The sequence below is a fragment of the Equus quagga genome, chromosome 12 (genome assembly GCF_021613505.1).
Source record: "Equus quagga isolate Etosha38 chromosome 12, UCLA_HA_Equagga_1.0, whole genome shotgun sequence".
Lineage (NCBI taxonomy): Eukaryota > Metazoa > Chordata > Mammalia > Perissodactyla > Equidae > Equus > Equus quagga.
This window is the reverse complement of record NC_060278.1, coordinates 84,569,109-84,590,770: the sequence shown is the minus strand read 5'-3', so window position 1 is coordinate 84,590,770 and position 21,662 is coordinate 84,569,109. Positions and strand designations below refer to the sequence as shown.

At 50.6% G+C, this 21,662-nt stretch overlaps 1 protein-coding gene across 3 annotated transcripts in view; it reads right to left on the bottom strand.

The window, feature by feature from the left end:
• HM13 (histocompatibility minor 13) overlaps positions 1-20,989 on the bottom strand; it is a 40,290-nt gene extending 19,301 nt beyond the window's left edge. Inside the window, exons 1-4 of one of the 3 annotated variants that reach the window (XR_006891088.1) lie at positions 20,700-20,988; positions 11,698-11,796; positions 6,084-6,166; positions 423-511 (exon numbers count right to left, since the gene is read on the bottom strand). Coding sequence is in view for 2 of the 3 variants with exons in the window: in XM_046678854.1 (XP_046534810.1) it covers positions 423-511; positions 6,084-6,166; positions 11,698-11,796; positions 20,700-20,882 (454 nt within the window). In the remaining variant the exon portion in view is untranslated. Of the gene's footprint in view, positions 1-422; positions 512-6,083; positions 6,167-11,697; positions 11,797-20,699 lie in introns of all 3 variants that reach the window. The other 2 variants (XM_046678854.1, XM_046678857.1) reach the window with 2 other exon arrangements.
• Between the last annotated feature and the right edge of the window lie 673 nt (positions 20,990-21,662).

The following is a 21,662-nucleotide window of genomic DNA, read 5'->3' as shown; positions in this document are numbered from 1 at the left end:
CAAATCTTAGGTGGGGAAGTAATCATATTAAAAATACACACGATGAAAACAGCTACGACGGCCAGCTTTCACTGAGAGCTCACTATGAGCGAGGCAGCGTCCAGATGCTTTCCACTCATCACTGACTTGCAGTCCTAACAATGTGCCCAAAGGGAGGGATGAGATTCTAGTGTCCATTTTACAGATGAAAAAGCAAAACAGAAATGAAAACACCCAAGGCTCAGAGAGGTAAAGGCGTTCACCCAGAGTCCCATGTCTGGGTGGCGGCAGAGCTGGGGTGTGAACCCAGGCACTGTGATTCCAGAGCGCACTCTTCCATCATGTGCTTTACCGGAGAGCCCCAATATCAGAGGGACAAAGGGGAGCGGCGGGGGAAGACACCCAAGGCACACCCAAGGCAGGGGAAGGCGGGCAGCACTGACCTTCTTTGTTCTCCCCAGAGCCCTGTGTGAAGAGCAGCTGGTACTGTCGATTTGGGAAGTTGACTGGAAAAAACCTATTCATGAAGGGGCTAGAAGGAAACACAAAGCAGGTTGGTGAACCGAGCCCCCACGGGCAACCACAGCCCCAGGACCACCCCACGCTGGACAGGAGGCAAACTGAGCCCCCACGGGCAACCACGGCCCAAGCACCATCCCATGCTGGACAGGAGGCAAACTGAGCCCCCACGGGCAACCATGGCCCCAGCACCACCCCACGCTGGACACGAAGCAAATCGAGCCCCCATGGGCAACCCTGGCCCAAGCACCATCCCACGCTGGACAGGAGGCAAACTGAGCCCCGACGGGCAACCACGGCCCCAGCACCACCCCACGCTGGACATGAGGCAAACCGATCCCCTATGGGCAACCATGGCCCCAGCACCACCCCACGCTGGACACGAGGCAAACCGAACCCCTACAGGCAACCACAGCCCCGGCACCACCCCACATTGGACGCAAGGCACTATTTACAGCTGTTTTCTCCCCACATCCTCACAGCTGCCCTGACAGGTAGGTGTTCTTGGACCCATTTTACAGATGTGGAAACAGAGACCCTCGGAGGTAAGTGACTGCCCAGGCTCACACAGGGAGCCAGTATCTGAGCTGAGACTCGAACCCTGGTCACTGGACTCCTAGTGCTTCCGTACCACCTCTCGGTTATCATCCAAGAAACACAAAGCAGAGCAGACTTTCACAAAACAGTTTTCAGGAGAGCAATGGACTCCAAAGTCTGGCTCATGCCCCGTCTGTCTGAGTCTTTGTCAAGCACGCATATTCCTGGACTCTCTCCCGACTTATTAAGTCAGACGACCTGAGGGTCACCCCACTCCACGTCACGGCTGAGAATTTTACAACCTCGTTGGACTCGATCAGCTAGATGAATCAGAGCCGCCAGGGCAGGAGCACCCTCTCCTCCCGTTCACTCCTTCCACAAGGCCCTGTTGCTCAGGATGGCCTCATCTCTGGAAGCATCTCTCTGATCACCCAGCATACTCTACTTCCTGGCCAGGCAAGGAACAGACTTTCTTTCCTGGATCATCTTCAGAGCAAGATTATCAAATCAGGGCCTCTTGGCCCAACCTAGTCCTGGGGGGCGGCAGTATTGTGGAGTGGCTACAAGCCTGGGTGGCCCAGCCCTGAAACCTGCTCTGCGACATACCAGCCGTGTGGCCCTGGGTGGGCCACTCCAGTGGCTCAGTCTCCTCAGCTGTATGTGGGGATGACAACATCACCTGTCTCAGAGGGTTGCTGTGAAGGTAGGGGAGCAGCTTAGCCTAGCACTGGACCCACAACACAGACATAAGAACTGTGGGCTTCTATCGTCACCAATGGATGTCCAGCACCCAAGCTCAAAAGCATTTGGACACACCAGCTCAGACTGACAATGACTAACGAGGTTGGCAGAGTCAGGATGATGCTCCCAGCTGTAGGTAAATGGAGGCAGGCCCAGAGGTACCGGGGCACAGGGTAAAGGGAGCTCTCTAAGACCTTGGGGCTTAGGGGAAGAAGGTGTGGATTCAAGAACCATCTCTGGGCCTCAGCTTCCCCATCTGTCAAGTGCCAAGCCCTCAGGCTACAGGGCTGTGGCATGAATGATGAGAGGGCTTTGTGAGAGTGACGTGGCAGCCACAGGATGGAACTGGGAGCGGCCTTCCAGAGCACGGCTCTGAGGAGGTGGGAGGCAGAAGCCAGGGTGGATGAGGCGGGGAGCTACTTGCACCTCAGCTTACTGAGTCCCTTTTGGGGGAGTCTGAAGCCAGAGTGCATGTGCAGAGGCGGGGAGAAGGCCTGTGGAGCTAAGGCCATCACACCATCCTGGCTTCGTCCTTAGAAGCTTGATGCTATTAGCTTCTCAGCCACCACAGTGCAGTGGTTAAGAGCATGGACTCTGGAGCCAGACTTCTTGGGTTCAAATCTGGGCTCTGCCACTTATTAGCTGTGTGACCTTGGGAAAGTTACTTGGCTGTTCTGTGCAACTATTTCCTCATTTGGAACACTGTAACATCTTTCTCATAAGGCTATTAAGAGGATTAAATGAATGCTTGGCACCCTGTAAGCTTAACTGCAGCTTCAACTTCAAGTAGGAAGTCTCTAGACTGATGTGTGTTATCCTGAGAAAAGAGCGGCTGCTGGATGACACACGGTGAGAGTCAAGCAGCCTGGCTGGGGTGAGCCCGAACTCAAGGGCAGGGCTCCATCTCACACCTTCACCCCACCCACGACAGGCCCGTGCCCGGCGGCAGCTGGCAAACACCTCGGAGCGCCTCTGAATGCAGCCTTTCGTAGCAGGCAGGGACTCTTTCCAGCCCTGGATGGCTCACGTCAAAACTAAAGGTCACTGCTTCCTGCTGGGAAACCACATCCTGGAGCCCTTCTCCCGGGGGGTGGAAGCAAGGGTCAGTGAAACTGGTGACATGGCCTCCTCCTCCCGGAGTGGCAGATTTTGGCCTTATGGGTCTTTTGTCCTCTAAAGGTCAGCTGGGGGGTTGTGAGCTCAGAGGTGATAAAATTACGCCAAGGCTCCCTTGGCAGGAAGGATTCTGGCACGGGCTTGGGTCTTGGCGATTGTACAAGGTGAGGCAGGCTGCGGTCTCTGCCCTTCCCCAACGCCCCAAGCTGTGGTTTCTTCCCAGAGAAGCCCGAGGCGGGCCGGGGAGGGTGGTTGGCGTGCAAGGAATCCCAGGAGAACCTCCGCCCGCCTGGGGCCCGGCTCCTGCAGCCCTTCGGCAGGCCTCTCTTCTCCTCCGCAGTCCTCGCCCCCAGGGACAGGGCAGCCAGCCCACCCTCTTTAAGCTCTCTCTTCCCCTTCACTTCTGCCAAAACTGGCCGTGGAGTCAGACCTGGGCTCAAAACCTCACTCTGCCCCTACCAGCTGTGAACCCTGGTGGTCACACAACCCCTGAGCCTCAATTTCCATCTGAAACCTTCAGGATCCTCTTTGGATCCCGAGGAAGATCTGAGTTTGTAGATACAAACGGCTCATCAAAATTCCACCAACACTGTAGTCTTTCTCTGAGAAAGCAGTTAAGAAAACTCTTAACTACTTTTGATTGAAGACAAAAACTACATTTAACTCTTGGACAAACTTTCTAAATGGCATGATTAAATTACACTCCCCCTTTGCTAAAATTATTTTCATCCAATTCAGTTCTTTTCCACGTAAATTTTACAATAAAGATTTCTTTTATCTCATAGTTTTCGGTCCACATCAAATTTTTCAGAAGACAGCTCTGACCTCGTAGGGTGAGCACCCCTTCTGCCCATGGGCATCCATTATTTTTATAAGGTCTAATTTCCCCAGGTCAAATTTCGTGCTCTAAACTTTATCAAGAAAGTGATTCTTCTGGTAATTTTTAGTCATTAATTAATTTTACCACGTGCAGTTTTGGTTGTCGTTGGTTCTGTTTTCTGTTGATAATTTCTGTCAGTAAAAATAATGAATTGTTAAAAGACAGACAACTGTTTCTCGGCTAATCCGCGAGAAATTTGGGACAATGTTCCTCAGTTATTGTTCTAAAAGGCAAAAAAAAGTCTTTGGTGTCAAAATGATGCAGGTTCAAAACACCCTGCTTGGGCAGCTGGATGGAGATCTCGCTTCTCTTGCAGGGTTGTTGAAATTATCAATTCCTCGGTACATGGCCTAACAGTGGCCTGACATGTTCAAAATATACGGGATTCTCCTGCTCTGAGGTGGGGGCTGGGCTGTGGGGAGGAGTAGGGGGTCTCAAGCCCCTCATACATGCTGGGGTGGGATGGGCTAGAGTTGGGGGGTTCCTAATCACCATGGGAAAGGAGAGGCCAGTGTCTGGAAGTGACTGCCCAACTCACCCCACCCTGGTTCCATCAGGAAAGGACAGGTCTGTCCTTTGATGAAGGGCGACTGGGTCTGCCAAGTTCACGTCACTCAAGTTCTCTGGGTCTTCATTTTTTAGGATGGGGGGCTGGATTAGAATTCTCCCAAGGTGACCAGAACAAGATTTTGTGAGTGAAGGGTGGCCGTAGTTGAAGACAACACTGAACTCAGTCGAAAGACCAGAGTTCAAGTCCCAGCTGTGTGACCTCGGGCCAGCCACTCAACTCACGGCACTGTGCTCTAGACGGGTTACAGACGTGGCTCACTTGATCCTGTCCACACCCCCGCAAGGAGGCGCTCACAGTATCTCCTCTTTATTGCTGGACACTGAGGCTCAGAGAGCTTGAGTAACTACATAAAGTACAGAGCAGCAGAGCCAGGCCTTGGGTCCAGGGCTGCCTGCCTCTCGAGCCCACACTCTTGACTACCATGTCCCACCAGCGTGACGAGAGCAGGTGGCTTTCCGGCCTATCTGTGAGCAGACCCTGCTCTTTCTCTCTAGCTTTCTCTCTGACTGCTCTGGGAGGATCTCGACCGTGTCCTCAGCATGCACAGACCTCCCAGCTCCTGGCCTGGCCTCTCCCTCCTTCGTGCCTCTTCCAGGTTTCCTCCTCTTCAAAGCTCTGTTCAAGTTGTATTCCTTCCTTCCGGGAACTTTCCCTGGTCTGCTGGCTGCCTCATGGTCCGTCAGGGGTTCTCAGCCTGAGGCTGACCCGCCTCAAGGGGCCAGATGGAAGTAGGCTGGGATGCTTCTGTCACTGTAAGGTAAGGGACGGGCTGGGGGCACAACTCCCATTTGGTAAGCAGGGCTAAGGATCTCAAACGTTTACAATGCATGGAGAACTGGCCTGTCCAAAGCACCAACAGCAGCCCCGCCTGAGCATCACAAGCCTAGACTCTTTGTCCCCACTAAACTGACAGAACATGTGGCAATCTGAGCGGGGGGGGCGGTGGGAAGAGGATGGGCTCTGGGGCCACAGAGACCTGGGTTTGAATCTTGGCTTTGCTGCTTATCGGCAGTGTGATCCTAGCAAATTTCTTAACCTCTCTGAGCTTCAGTTTCCGAATGTAAAACTAGATTAAAAGCAAAAGTTAACCTTATAAGGTTATCTGGCAGGTTAATGCAATAACAGCAACAACGAAAACAGCAACAGTTAACAGTCACTGAACACACTCAGTGCCATGCACCGTGCTGAAAGCTTTCCCTAGGACCCACAAGGAAGGTACTGTCATTTTCCTCCACATTCAGGTGATGAAATTGAGGCCAGAGAGATTAAGTAACTGGCCCAAAGTCACAGGGCTATTAAGTGGCCAAGTGTGGATTCAAAGTCAGGTAGTCAAATTCCAGAGCCTGCACCCTCACCTCTCACTCTACCGCCCGTCTCTCATGAAGCAAGCCCGCGTGTGAGAAGCCTTGCCTAGTGCTCGGCGCGGCAGGCTACGGCACCTAGCAGGGCACACTGGCATGACTTATCTCAGTACTGAGACGGGTAATAATGACACTGCTGTTCGCAGATAACTTTCCAGTCGGATACTCCTATCACTTCTTGTAAGGAAACTGTGGCCCAGAGAGGGTATGGTTCTCGTTCTAGGTCACCCACAGCGTGACACCGGGGAAAGATTCCCTTGGGTTTTACAGCCAGGATTCAAACCTGGCTCTGAATGACGCCAAAGGTCATGTTCTCATCCAAGACCCTGTCCTGGCTCCCGAGAGAGCTGCTTCAAACGTTGCAGAGATGCCTTCTGACCTGATGGTGTGGGACAGGGCCAGGATTCCCAGCACGAAGAAATACATGGACAGCAAGAGGTTGATGTACTCCTGGGAGAATATCTGAGGCAGAAATACAAAGAGAAACAGGAAGTCAGGCTTGCTGGTGGCTCCAAGGAAACTGGAGTCCCCACTTCTCTTCTGAGGGTTGGTCTCATCCCCCTTGAGCTGGGGAATGGTGTCAGGAAGAATCTCAGACAGTACTAGGGACCTTCTAGTTTCTGTGGCTGTGGAAAAAAGGGAAGGAACCTCAGACGCAGCTCCTAAAGGAGTCTGTAGGTTTGGCTTGGTGGCTCCAACACCTGGAGATGGGCGATATTATGTTTGTGCCCAGAGTCCTGCACGGGAATCATAAGGGAGGGGAGTCTGAAGTTCAGAGCCCAAGAGAGCCATCTGAACCTCAGAACGCACTCTGACAAGCTTCCTTCTTGCTTAGAAATCTAGGGAGGCCCCTACAGCGGCCACCAAGGCCCTGAGGACGCTGGTCACAAGTCATCTGCGCCCTGCTCCATTCTCCACATCACGCTCCTCTGGACAACTCCTCCCACGGTGACGGCTGAAGGTTAGGACAGCAGCTCCTCACAGCTGCTTCTTGGTCTTATTATCGTTGGGTGAAACTGAGGAATGTTCTTTCACAGTGCTCCAAAGCCAACTGTCACAGGTTGTCAATTCTGGACTTTGGAAAGGCTATGCCACATTGCTCCATGTTCACTGCATCATCTTCTGAATTTGTTACTGAGGGTCTCCAACTGGGAGGGAACAACGTGCTGTCATGTGGGGCACAGGGACACAGGCCACTGTCAAGCAGGGCTGCTCAGGAACCTGTCTGCAAGCCTGTCTGATCACGCGGCTTCCCTCCATCTCACAAGCCCAAGGCCCCATCCTCAGGCTGGCCTCTCAGGCCCCCATGGTGACCCCTGCAGACCTCCTTAGCCACAGCTCACGCCACGCTTGCTCTCGTTCACAGGCTGTGACCACAGTGGCCTTTCCGTGGGGCCTCGTCTGTGCCCCACCCCTGCCCACAGGCAGACGTGCGCATGCTCTCTGCTGCCCGGCATCTCTCCCCTCTCCACCTGGGCCACCTTCCTCGTCCTTCAGCTCTCAGCGCAGAGCAGCTTTCCTTGACATGCCACCCCCTCACGAACACTGCCCAGGTTTACTGCCTGCCTACTATGTGCAGTGCATTGTGCCAAACTCTGGGGATACAGCTGGGAACAAGGCAGAAGAGTGCCCGCCCTCATGGAGATCATGTGCCAGTGAGGGAGAAAGGATCTCAAAAAAACCAAATATGCAATGCATTGTCAGGTGGTGCTGGGGAGAAAAGCAAAGGAGGGCAAGGAGACAGAGAGAGGGGGAGAGGCTCCTGATGGGCAGGAGGACACTCACTCACTCAGGAGCAGAACTCTTCACGCAGGAAGGGAGCAGCTGTGAGGACACTGGGGGAAGACCATCTGAGGCAGGGGGAAGGGTGAGTGTAAAGGTCCTGAGGCAGGTGCATGCTGATGTGTGCCGGGAAGAGGGATACGAGGCTGGAGCTGAGGGAGAACAGGGAGAGTCAGTAGATGAGGCGGGGAGTGTAAGACAGAGACAGACTCTGTGGTGCCAAGAAACAGGCAATAGGTTCATCTGGGTGAGACAGCTGGGTACTGGAAAGCTGAGGGCCAGGCTGTGAGGCAATCTGATGGCCTGAGAGGATCCTTCTGCTGCTGTGTGGAAGACAGACGCCACAGGGCAAAAGTGGAAGCAGACAGCCCTGTGAGGAGGGCACTGCAAAATCCAGAGGAGGGAGGATGGTGCCAAGTGACGAGCAGTGGTCAGGCTCCGGCTCTGTTCTGGAAGTGGAGATGCAGGACGTGCTGAGGGGCTGGCTACGAGGGCTGAAAGGAGCAGGCGCCGACCTCTGCACTGCTTATCAGGCCGTGCTGTGGCAGGCGTCCCAGGAGGGTTCCTGGGGTCTCTGGCTGAGCAGCGAGATGGATGGAAATGCTGATCTCAGGGGCTTGGGCAGGCGCAGGGGGTCAGTCTAGGCTGCTTCTTCTGTGCTTTCCTGGTGCTACAGACCTTGCCTTCACAGCACTTCCTAGGACTGTAAGTTCATATTTATCTATGTGATTATTTGATGGGTGTCTGTCTCTACCACTTAACAAGATGCTCCCTGAGGGTAGGGATGGATCGGCTGTTTTTCTCACTCCGGTGTCCCCAGCACACAGCACAGGACCTGGTGCATAGCAGACACTCAATAAATGTTTGTAGAATGATTGAGCAGATGAGCAAGTCAGTGGCCTATAATGTGAATGCATAAGAAAAATACCTGGGAACACAGGCTTGTGGACTGTGCTTTACTTCTGAAGATGTGGTACACCTCTCACAGTGTTCTTTTAATGTGGGCCTTTGGGAAAAATTTCTCCCTGGCTGCATCTTTGAGCTTCTGGTGGCTTGACTAAGCGGACTATGAATTGTGCAGCAAGTCTCTCTTTCTTTGTGCTTTAACTGCTAGAAAGTCAGAGCCACTTCTGGCAAATGTACAAGTCTTCAGAGTTTAGAACATGGGGTCTGGGTCTGGTCCTTACCCAAAGCTTCATTATTTTAGCCTATTTTAATTTTCTCCTTCATTCTTATTTCTTCCTTTATTTTTCTTATGCTGTTGGATTTAATTTGTAGAAGCTGCCTCAAAGCAATCAGTTTTTAATGAGGTGGGATAAAGTAAATTTTGTGATTTTGAGCAATGCTACAAACTCCAGTGCCCTGCCCAGGAGGAGAGGAGGAAAGGAGCTGAGTGAGAGCCACAGTTAAGCAAACCGACCAATCAGCTGTGGGTCTGGAGTTCGGAGGAACCTGGTGGCCGTGTGGCCCAGGCAGCGCCTTTCAGAACTCTCAATGTGGACAATCTAGAGACATGGTGAAGTGGTGTGCTGTGTCCTCTGGCACAAGGCAGGCTGGGGCTTACCTGCCTGGAGAGGAGGACAGGCCGAGCAACAGGCATCCAGTGCCTTAAATAAAAATGTTCACACCCTCTGTTGCCAGAAATTCCTTTCTGGGGAATCTTGGCTAAGGAGAGAATGCTAAATACTAAAATATAAGAAGGTCTTGAGCCAAGGGCCTGGGTGTGTATTCCTAGCACTTTTAGCACAGAGGAGACTTGAGAAACATCTGTCAAAAGCCAAGTCAGAGGCGATGGGCTAGACGTTAAGAGCCACAGAGAGATCTCAGCAGTACAGGGGAGAGGAAGACCAAACACAGGGCCACGTACTGCACAGTTCTATTTACGGAAACTAGACTCACTCAATACACACAGATACACTAACACTGTATATTTTATAAGGAGACGCATCTAAGGACATAAACGCATTAGAGCAGGTGCTTCTGGCAGAGAGGGAAATGGAGGTGGGCAATGGAGGTGGGCATTAGGGGTGAAGGGGGAGAAAGTAACAAGGGGAGGCATGGACTGATGATGGTGTGCTATGAACCAAAGTGTCTAATACATTCCACTCTTCACCAGGGGTCCAGGGAAAAAAGAAAAAATAAAGTGAATTCTTAATGTTATTTGATGCACTCTTATTTATAACAGTAAAAATCAGGATGATTTTTTCTGTTCAAAGTGAGGGAGATGCTGTAAGTCAACCATGGGTATCTGCTTGTGGGGATATCCTGAAACCATTAAAAAGAGTGGTTCTGATTCAACAATGGGGAAGTGATGGCACAGGAAACAGGCATTAAAAATTATGTTTTTGACTCATTCGCAGACTGGTAAAAATAAAGAATTTTGAGGCTACCCAATGCAGGTGAGAGAACAGGGGCCTGGACACTCTGTTAGAGGGAATGTAAATCGACACAATCTTTTTGGAGAGATTTGGCACCATCTGTCCAAATTACAAGTAGAGATGCTATTTGACCTGGTAATCCTACGGCAGATATACCTGAAAACATGTGCACACGCCAAGATACGTGCCCAAAGATCGTCATGGCGGCAGTGCTGTAATACCCCACCACTATGTACCCCTCAGGGGCACATCTCTAAAGCAGAACCATGAGCACCTGTCAAAAAAGAAAAGCTGGATTTGACTGCTGATACAAAAATATCTCCATGGTAAGAACTATCTGTGTGATACATATATTTGCTTTTAAATTTTAACATAAACAAAGATCTATGTATAATAGAAAGACTCATAGAAACTATACTGGAGAGGATTATGGCTCATTTGCACCTTCCCTAGGTTGAAAACTTGTTTTAACTATGTGCTTATATATATTTTTTTTTTTTTTGAAGAAGAAGATTAGCCCTGAGCTAACTGCTACCAATCCTCCTCTTTTTGCTGAGGAAGACTGGCCCTGAGCTAACATCCGTGCCCATCTTCCTCTACTTTACATGTGGGACGCCTACCACAGCACGGTGTGACAAGCGGTGCCATGTCCGCACCCCGGATCTGAACCAGCGAACCCCGGTCTGCTGAAGTAGAATGTGTGCACTTAACCACTGTGCCACAGGGCTGGCCCTGTACTTATATTTTTAAAATGTAAATTAAAAGTCATCTTTGAGGAATTTTCAATGACCAGAAAAAAGTGCTTGTGATGTACTGTTAAAGAAAATAAATAAAAAGATGCAACACTATAGGGGTCGGGCTGGTGGTGTAGTGGTTAAGTTCGTGCGCTCTGCTTTGGCGGCCCAGGGTTCGCGGGTTCGGATCCTGGGTGCAACCTGCTCACTGCTCATTAACCTATGCTGTGGTGGCATCCCACTTATAAAATAGAGGAAGATTGGTAATAGATGTTGGCTCAGGGCTAATCTTCCTCACCAAAAAAAAAAAAAGCAACACTATAGTTACAATATGATTATGTTAAAAATATGCTTATTAAAAGGAGATATGCCAAAATGCTAACAGTGATTATCTGTGTTTTTCCCTTTAAGTTTTTCTTTCCCTTTCAAGTTTTTTGCATATATTACTTTTATCATCAGAAAATCACACATTATATTTAAAAAAAAAGTTTAAGGAGAGTTTACAGTAACATGAAAAAATGCTTATGATGTATTAATGTGAAGTGAAAAAGCAGCTACAAAACTAAATACACCACGTGGTCACAGCTACGGAGAAACCATGCACGGGAAGAAACAGTGGAAGGACACACCTCAAAAGGGAATCTGTGACTGTCTCTGGTAGTGGGGTTTTGGATGACTGCTGTTTTTCCCTTTTTACTTTTCTGTGTTTTCCAGGTTTTCAACACTGAGTCTGTGTAACTTTTATTGGGAAAATAAACCTCAATAAATTAAAAAAAAAAAGCAATTAGTATGGCAGAGGTATGTCTGAGACACAAGCTATACCCCATCCCCACGTAAATGGTACAATGAAACCAAACTGGTGCCACGAAAACAAAACAAAAAGCTACATGGAGACAAGAGATAAAGAGTGGTGGGGAGGAATCCCAAACACCAGCAGTGGTGGTCTCTGGGTAGTGGGTCTAGGGATGAATTAGGATTATTTTTTTCCTGCTCTTTAACTTCTATAAATGAACATGCATGTCTCCTGTGATGGGAAAAATAAAACAAAAGAAAACAAAGTTATTTAAGTGAAGTGACACAACAGGTGGAAAGGACTTACTTTGAAAAAGAGGTAGAGCCCCAAGAGTGCGCAGCTGGCGACGATGGGGAAGCGCGCGGCGTCCCGGCTGGTGATGGTCTCAGGCATGTCGGACGCGTTCTGGAGAGAGAAGAAAGGTGCCTACTGAGCAGGGGGCATGGTCCTGCCTCCGGGAACTGGATACAGCGAGAGTTTGATGCACCAAGAGCTCCTTCATCTCCTTCCCCTTCTGCATCCTTGTTCGCTTAGCTGCCTCAGGGGTTCCCGAGTTTGCCTGACTCAGGGCTGCTCCCTCTGGACCGGGACAGTCCAGGGAGGACACAGCGCACGTGGCATATCTGGGGAGGAGAGCTGTAGCAGAGGCAGTTACCGCATGTGACAACTGGAAGAAAAACCCTGGAAACTGGTGACCACAGAGTGGTCCTGGACTTCATGAGAATTATTTCCAATTTTCTTATGGATCAGCTAAGATGTAAATAGGATTAATCTTTGCTCTAGAAGGTAATGAATACCGAGTGGAAACAAACCAAGAACAAACAAAACTGACAATGGCTGACACTACACATGGGCAGACACCAACTGCAAGGAGAAGCGAATCTTGACAAAGCTTAAATTTAAGAAATGTGAGTGGGAAAACTGAATCTGGTAAGAGCAAAAGCTACAATGACATTTACAACGGCAGATGCGATAGCTGGCAGAATGTGATCTGGTTAATCACAGAGGATAAATATTTACATGAAAAACAACTGAACGCAATCAAAATAATTTCAATATTATAAAAGTGGAAAAAACTGGAAGTGGAGTTACAATGCAACACAGGAATTATATTAGTTTCATAGAATTCATGCCAAAAGACTTTCAAATGAAAATCCATCAATAGTAGTGTAACTCTGGCTTAAGTTTTTATTAATTTTGCTTGTTTCTTTACTTTGTTTTTTTCCTGGGAAAGTTTCGCCCTGGGCTAACATCTGTTGCCAATCTTCCTCTCTCTTTTTCACGCTCCCCACAGCCCCAATACATAACTGTATATTCTAGTTGTAAGTCCTTCTGGTTCTTCTACGTGAGCTGCTGCCACAGCACGGCTACTGACAGACTAGTGGTGTGGTTCCATGCCTGGAAACAGAACCCGGGCTGCTGACACCGAGTGTGCCGAACTTAACTGCTAGGCCATGAGGGCTGGCTCAATTATGGTTTAAATTTATATTTAAAAAAACAGAGCCCAAAGCTCTCAGGATCATGATGCTCTCCACGCCCTCTCTCTGCTAGGCAAAATCCTCAGTCCTTGAGGATGCGGCAAATGTCACTGCCATGGAGTGTTTCCAGATTTCCCCAACTGCAATTCCCACTGCATTTTGTATGTCTAATTCAATTTATATCACAGCTACCAAAAGTTCTAGCAATGCCGGGTTGGATTTCTGCTCATGCCAAAGGGAAGCGCTCTCCACAAGACCCACAGTCTCATCACAGTGCCTGAGACTCCAGCATCACCACGTCCATCCTGTGAATAAGGCACGAGCATCCCCGGGACAAGGGATCACGTTCAGCTGCAGAGTCTCTCTAACATTCTGGCTCGCAGCTGCCTCTTAAAAACCAATAGGACAAAACAAGCTAAGGGGGAAGCTGCCAGGAGGGCAGATTTTGGCTCAGGGAGGCCTCGTGCCCCAGGGTGGAAGACTGCAGAAGGAGACGGAGATGGGGGCACAGGGCAGTGAGCCCATAAAATGATCACCAGGAGATGGAGACGTGGGGATTGGGATGCGTATACACCATCTGTTTGAGTACAGACTGGTCCAGCCTTTCGGGGAGGGCAACTTGGCAGGATGCACCAAATCATAATTTGCACATGCCCAAGGATATGAAGAGTCACAGACCAGGAACTACCAGTGGCTCTTAACCATGGGAAGACCTGTTCAGCCTCACTCTTAATGGGAGAAGCTCAAATTAAAGTACACTGAGATTCCACTTTTCATCTACTAGCATGGCAAAAATCCGTGTGTTTGATAACCCTCTGAGCTGGCACGGCCGTGGGGAAACAGGCACTGACCCGCAGTGATGGCAGGAGGTAAATCCGTCTTCCTGCAGAGAGCTCTCCGGCAATACATGTCAAAGCACAAATGCACAGACCCTTTGACCAGCAATTCCACCCGAGAACGTTTCCTACAGACATAATTCACACGTACGCAAAGGGATGCATATAAAGTGAATCCAAGGTACTCAATGCTCTGTTAAGGGCTCGCTGGGTGACGGAGGCAGATCATTTGCTTTTTGAGCCTCGGTTTACTCATCTGTCAAACAGGATGATAATCTCTAGCTTTACTTACGTCTCCAAGGGCCAAGAGGCTTAAATCAAATGAGACATGGGATTCGAAGGAGGCTGGTAAAGTACCGTGACCGCACCAGGAGCTGTGCGTATCAGGGAGAGGCCAGTAACCAAGCCCCAACACACCAGGGCGGAGGTGGTGCAGGCACTGTGTCCCTCGAGTGCCAGAGGCAGCTCTAGAGGTGGGGGCGGGGCGGGCCAGCAACACGGACACTGGGAGGCAGGGTTCTCTTCCTTCCCTCTTCTCTCCCTGCCCCTGGTTTCTGCCTCGGGCGGCAGCGCGTTATGGAGCTTGGGCAAGTTCCTTGTGCCCTACTGCACAAATTCAAGATACTTCTCGTGTGGCAGTAGCGTGGGCACAAAAATAAATTACAAATAACATATGCTATAATATATATATTATATAATAACATGCATAATACAGTATATATAACATATATACGTAAATTATAAATTAAATCTGTTGACCTTGAAGAGTTCAGGCAGGTAGGCCAAGACCTTGACATGTAAACAGAATATTACAAGCCAGTGTGACACGTGACACAGTAGACACATGTACACTGGGGCAACACACAGTATGAGCGCCCGACGGTTGCGAGAGGGCTCTGCCATCGGAAAGCCCAGCCTGGCTCCTGGCTCTGCTTCTGCCATACGCTGGCACCTCGGGAAAGTTATTTTCTCTCTCACAGCCTCGATTTCCTTGCTGTCAAATGAGTTGTCAGGATTCTGTGGTTTTTCCATGGGGAGCACTCAGTGTTGTGCCATGAACACTTCACTGAAGTTGTAATAAACTATTTGTGTTATTATTATGTACGAGGGAATCATGAGGAAGCAGACAGGACAGCACTTCTGGAGGGAAGAAGGGGAGGGTCAGAGGTGGTCAGAGCAGATGCCACTCGAGCAAGGCGTTGCAGGTCAACCACAGGGTGTGGTATGTGGCAGGAGCCAGATAAACATGGACTGAGCTGAAGAGTTTGCTGTGTGTACAGGGAAGGGAAGCGCTTACCAGGCAGAGGGACCTGCAGGTGCAGAGCACACAGGAGTGAAAGTATACGTGGGGCTCTGGCGTCACCTACAAACCCACGTTATGGCTCATTTCCACATATTCCTTTCAATTCAGTCCAGTATCCTGGGCGGGAAGAGGCTTAATATTATATGATGGCAAAGCAAGGTTGGACAGATGCTCCACCACACAGAGGAATCTGGCCTCCTCTGTGGGTGACTGTTATAAATATCTCATGCTGCAATGCTGAGTCAGAATGGGAGACCGGAAATCTGACAATAACAGTGGTAAGGATAACATTTACTGAGAGCTTTCTAGGTGCCAAGCACTGTTCTATGTGCTTTACGTGATTTCATCCTCACAAAACCCCCATGAAGCAAGTACTTTTAATAACTCCATTTGACAGATGAGGAAACTCAGGCTCAGAGAGCTGAAGTAACTTGTTTATGGTCACACAGCCGGTGAATGGCAGAGCCAGGATTCCAACTCAGGCAGTCTGGTTTCAGAGCCCAAACTCCTGGCCACTACTCCCTAGACGACCTCTACCTTTCCTATCTGGAAATTTCTGTCGGAAAGTTGTGACAAGATGCTCAGTGAGCCTGCGACCTTTCTGAGGAACAGAATCCTGAAGGCAATAAAACAGTTAATCTTCATAGTTACAAAAATACTAAAAATTGTTAGGCTTGTCTATTGATTCAATCTGGATGATTTAACGAGATGCTTGTATGCAAATGCAATAGCTCCTGGAACACAAAACATAATTAGAGAGTGGGGGGAAAAGCTGACACAAATAGCAGAAATAAATTTAACTTCCAGCGACATTCTGCATATTCGGTTATCAGGGCGGAAGCAAAAGCAGCGAGGGCAGACAGATGCCCGGCTGCCAGCCATTGGCTCGGCTCGAGCTCTGGGAGCACTGCTTCCAGGCCATGCCCTCGAAAGGATCTGGAATTAGTGGACCATTCCGTTACTCTGTCACTCCAACTGGGGACCCCAGGCTCTCCTCTCCTTACTGCCACTTTTACTAAGTCGCCTCCCCACGATTCTAGCTCCTGAGCATTTCCTGAACTAACCCCCACTCCAATCCTTTGGCCCCACTGCAGTCTCACAACCACCCACCTCACCAGCATCCTTCCCACTCTGCCTCCCACCTACTGCCTACCCCGCCAGGAGCTGGTTTTGAAGCCTAGACCCGCCTGCATCATACACCTGCTCAAAACCCTCTGGGGAATGCACTGTTCGGCAGCCGTTACACAGGAGCCGAGGTCACTGCTGTGAGCGCAAGCTGATACCGCCTCTGCGGTGGATAATTTGGTCAAATCTACCTAAATCAAACATGCACACAGCCTTTGACATGGCAAATCAGTTTTGAGGAATTTATCTGACAAATACACAGACAAGTGTGAAATAACAAATGTATAAGGAGATTAATTTCAGCAGGTGTAATAGCCTGAGACTGATGCCAGTCTAAAAGACCAGTGGAGGACTCGAAGTCAGGGGTTCTCACATTTGAGTGTGTATCAGAGTGGCCATGAGGCCTTGTGAAAACAGACTGCTGGGCCCACTTCGAGTTTCTGATCCAGAATGTATATTTCTTTTCTTTTCATTTTTTTTAAAAGATTGGCACCTGAGCTAACAACTGTTGCCAATCTTCTTTTTTTTTTCCTTCTTCTCCCCAAAGCCCCCAGTACATAGTTATACATTCTAGTTGTGAGTGCCACTGGTTGTGCCATGTGGGACGCTGCCTCAGCATGGCCTGACGAGTGGTGCCATGTCCGCACCCAGGATCCGAACCGGAGAAACCCTGGGCCGCCGAAGTGGAGTGTGCGAACCCAACCACTCGGCCACTGGGCCAGCCAGAATGTGCATTTCTAACAAGTTCCCAGGGGATGCTGCTACCGCTGCTCATCCAGGGATTACACTCTGAGAACCACCGCTCTAAACACTGTGGGGTACAGATGGGACACCATACAGCTGTTAAAGAAGACCACGACCACTCCTATGTACTAATCTATTTGGTGAAAAAAGCGAGGTGCAAAAGAGAGTGTGTATATATACACACACACACACTAATACACACATACACATATATATAATGAATTATAACCGTCATAGCAAAAATGGGGGAAAGCATATGCTTATTTATAACGGCACCGAATCTCTCCAAGAAACATATAACAGGGGCTGCCTCTGGGGAGAGAAACTGGGCAGCTGTGGGGTGGCAGGGAGAGTTTCCGTGTGCAACCCTCTGTACTTTTGGGATTCTAGACCATAGGCATGCATCATCACCCCTCCCCTCCACAAACCAAAGAGGCCGGTCTACATGTACTGACATAGGAAAAGGACCAAGACATAGTCTTAAACAACACCAAAAAGTCAAGTTGCAGAGCAATATGTGCTGCAAAAATCTCATTCTTTTAAAAGTAAACTTACACATGTATATACACACAGGCACACACATAATGTCTGTATACACACAGAAAAATTCTGGAAGATTACACACCAAACAGCTAACTGGGTTACTTCCAGGAAGTGGTACCGACAAGGCTTTTCCTTCATATTTCTGCCTTGCTTGAATCTTTTACAAGTGCAAGTGTGTAGTCATTTGTAACTATGAAGATGAACTGCTGTGCTGCCTTCAGGATGCCATACCTCAGAAAAGCTGCAGGCTCCCGAGCATCCTCTTGTCACTGCATCCAAGCCCCCATGCAGGGCTCACGTCACACTACTCACTGCCTCCCTGAACACACCTAGTGGTCCCATGCCTCCCTCTCTTCCTGCCCTGCCTGTAGCATTCCCCCCGACCCACGCACAGACAGTGGCTGCCTCCTCTAGGAGGTGGATTAGAATTCAGTTTAGTTGGCTGGTCACACATCTGTTTCTCCTTGGTGACTGAGCTCTGTGAGGGCAGGGCTTGGGCTTTTTTGTTCCAGCATCCCTGGTACCCAGCCCAGTGCTGGCAGAGAACAGGAGCCCAGTCCAGTTGGCTGAGGTGCTCCTCTGAGTTACAGGCCAAGGCCCTCTGAAGCAGCCTGCAGGGCAGCTATTGCTCGGGCTGGGATCTGTTCCCTTCTGGGAACACAGGTCTCAGACGAGGAGGAGCACTGCGCAAGACTGCTCCTCCCCACACACTCCTGGATGCTCCGCCTTCTCCTCCCCACAATTTCACAATTCGCCCTGCCTATTATGGACTACTCGGCCCCAGAGAGAGAATTCTGTTCTCACACGCCCTCTCTCAGCTGCCTTTGGGGTCTAACACTGGCAGGGAATCAAAACTCCTGGGCCCCCACACTAACCTCTCTCTCCTTGCCCAGTGACCAGGGAAACATAACTCAGGGTAGAAAAAGAGAGTTGTCTGGCCTGTCCTTTCCCTAGGCCAAAATGCCACTTGTGAGTGTCTTTAGGGGCACCTCTACCAAGCCAAGAGCCCAGGACTAGGACACCTGGTTCTGCCCCTCATTGGCAGAGGGATTTCTTTGACCCTTAGTTTCGTTCCCCGTACAGTGGGGATAATAAAACTGGCTCTGCTGGCCACACTCAGTTGCCATGAGAATCAAAGAGGGTGAAGGCTTTGTAACCTTTAGAACATCCCGGTTGTTGACAGTGGGAAGCCACTAAGGATCAGGCCATTCGCAATTTCATGTACAGTCTTGCAGCCCCCCTGGCCTGCAGGAGACGCCGGGGGGAGGGACTGAGGGGCTGCAGCAGATCTAAAGCTCTCTTCTACTCATACCCTCTGCTCCAGCCACACCAGGCCTTCTGCCGTCTCCTGAACTGCCTCATACCTCTGCTTGCCTGCCTTCCTCTATCTAGAAGGCCTTCTGGCTGAAATGCTACCTCTGTCAAGGCTCAAGCCCACCGCAAGCACCAAGCTGCCCTGCCCCGCCCAGGAGAGCTCAATCTTTCTAAACCTGCAGCACCACTTGTGTTAGAATCACACATCCAGTTATCCCTCCTTCATCCAGATACCTAAACTCCTTGGCGACAGGACTCTGACGCACTCATCTTTGCTGCATCCCCTGACTCTGGACAATGGCTGAGGTTCAGGAAATTATGCTGTCTGGAATGTGTTCTCTGAAGACATTAGTGATCCGTGTACAGAAGGTGCCAGGAGAATTATTCAGTTTTGGGGTCCCTCTGATCAAGCTGCCTAGCACATGCCACGCTGCCCTTCACCTCCTTTGCCCTGGTCTATTTCAGAACTTCTCCCTGCACCAAGTGTCTGCCCGAAAGCAGGGTAGGGAGGCTGAAGACCACTTGAACTCTGCTTAGAAGGGGCAGAATAGAAAGGCAAATGGGGCCACCGATGCCCTGCCTGCCTACTCTCGTTTGTGTCTGACCACAGAGGGAGCCAGCAGCGAGTTCTGATCTTGGGGAAGGAAGGCGGCAGGCCTCAGCCACAGATCAAGTTGGGTAATGTTTTGGGCACCTGGGTTTGAATAGTTTCAAAAGTGGCAGCTGCTCTGTGGGCCTGTCCTCTTTGGGTAAGACAGCTTCCGCTTAGGTTCGACTTCAGGTTTGGGTGGGGGAGGAGCAGCAGGGAGCTGCAGATCAGGAGGTTGTGGAGGAGGACAAAAGGTGCCAGGAAGTGAGAAGCCATGGGTACAATGGGCTAGAGAGGCTTAACAAAAGGAAGAAGCATGGAGGGAGGAAGTCAGGAGGTGGAAGGTGCTGGGGTCCTCTTGGGCATCCAATGGGAGAGATGCTGAGGAGGGCCAGGGATGAGGTCTGGCCCAGTCTTGAAAGAGAGGCCAATAGCAGCTCAGTTACTCAGCGGGTAAGCCCAATTTGGTGGAGGGACTGTCTCAGGGGCATAAGGAGAAAAGCTACTTTGAGGTAGGGTCAAGGTCTGGGGTGGGAACAGAGTTAAGGGTTAGGAAGAGTCTGGGCTTAGGCTAGGACAGGGCCAAGGCTGGGTGGTAGTCAGAGAGGAAACCAGCAAAATACGGGGCCTATGCCTGGTTAAAAAGAGAGGCACCAAGGTGCCAGGTTCTGAGGGGCTGGCTGACTGGAACTGGTTCCAAAAAGTGACGCAAAAAACTGAGGCCTGAGCTGGGGCTCTATTTCTGAGTTAATTTTTTTCAGGTGGGGCAAGGGCCTCATCTGGGGGTTTAAGAGAGCACACGGTGGGTCACAGATTCCAGTTGGACAATCGTCAGAGTCTAGGGATGGGCCCACATGCTAGAATTTGCCCTGGGGTAGGGTGAGGCAGGGTTCCTCTCTGAGGAATGACATGAGACTGTACCATTCAGGAGTTGTCAGGCCCAATGCCCCATCAGGTCTGATCAGGGGTGACCCAGAGCCCAGGACTGGGGGGACTGTTCCAGATGGGATGAGCAGGGAGAGCAGAAAGTGGGGCTAGTGTGGCTGGGTCCAGTAGGCTCAGAACAATTGGTTCCGGAACAGCAGTGTGAGCGGCGGTTGAGAGTTCCCAGCATGATGCACACAGAGAGGGATGTGTCAGGGTCTGAGTGGGGGCAGAAACCAGTCCCTATTTGAGGGAGGTGTCCGTACCCGGTATGCGGGTCGGTGCTCAGATCCCGGGGTACCTAAGGCCAGGGATGTGGGCCCAGGGTGGGGAAGTGGTCACTGTCCGGGGAGAGGAGGTGTTTGTCCCGTCTAGGGCGGGCGGGGGAGGGTCCGTGTCAGCCGGGTCCCGGGTGGGAGGTGGAAAGCGCCCGGTTTTGCCGCTGACCCTACCTTGCCGCGGGCGCAGCGCACGGAGCGCAGGGCGCCGAAGAAGATGGGCAGCAGCGCCATGAGCAGCAGGCTGCCGTAGGCCAGCGCGATGCCCTCGGGCGTGGAAGGCGGCCGCGTCTTGCCGTTGGCCGGGCCGCCGGCCTCGGCGCTGCCGTTATGCGGGTCGCTGAGGGCCGAGTCCATGGCGAGGCTGCGCTCGGGGTCCGACTCCCGCTCCGGCCACTGCAGCAGTCACAGGGAAGGGAAGACAGGCGCTGCAGCGAAAGCCACGTTCCCCTAAAGAAACAGGAAGTGACGTGCCTCCTTCGCCGGCCGCGTCGCGCACGCGTGCGCGTTCCCGCTCCCCGCCCGCGCGCCCTCTAGCGGTAGCGGAGGGCTGGGCGGTCGGTTGCTAAGCAACTTGCTACCGGTCGGGAAAGAAACACTGGACCGCCCCGAGGAAGACCTGAGGACCCCATTCCCCAGTCCCAATTGATCTCCTCAATCCCAGGCTGTCCCACTCCCCATATATCCTCATCCTAATAACTAAGAATTTGTTAATTCATGCATGCATTCATCCAATATTCAACTGTTCCTTCACTCATTAAATATTTATTGAGTTTCCCATTATATGCCAGGCACTGTGCTAGGCTCTGGGGACAATGAGGCGAACAATACCTTCAAAAGTCTGTCCCTGCCCTCACGAAGCTTACATTTTATTATGGTTGGAGGTGGGGTGTTTGGAAGACAAATAAAATGAACAAATAAAATATAAACTCTATAAGATGTTAGTGTGTAATGTGTTACATACCACGTTAATGGAACTAAATAATTTAGAGAGACCTCCCTCGCTAGGAACCTAGTGCACATCTGCATATGACTCGGGCCAGCGTGGTTCCCACCAGTTTCAGAGGATGAAGGTCAGGTGGCTGACTCTGTAGACATCCAGTCCTGTGGGGCTCCCAGCATATGTGTCCAGGGGTG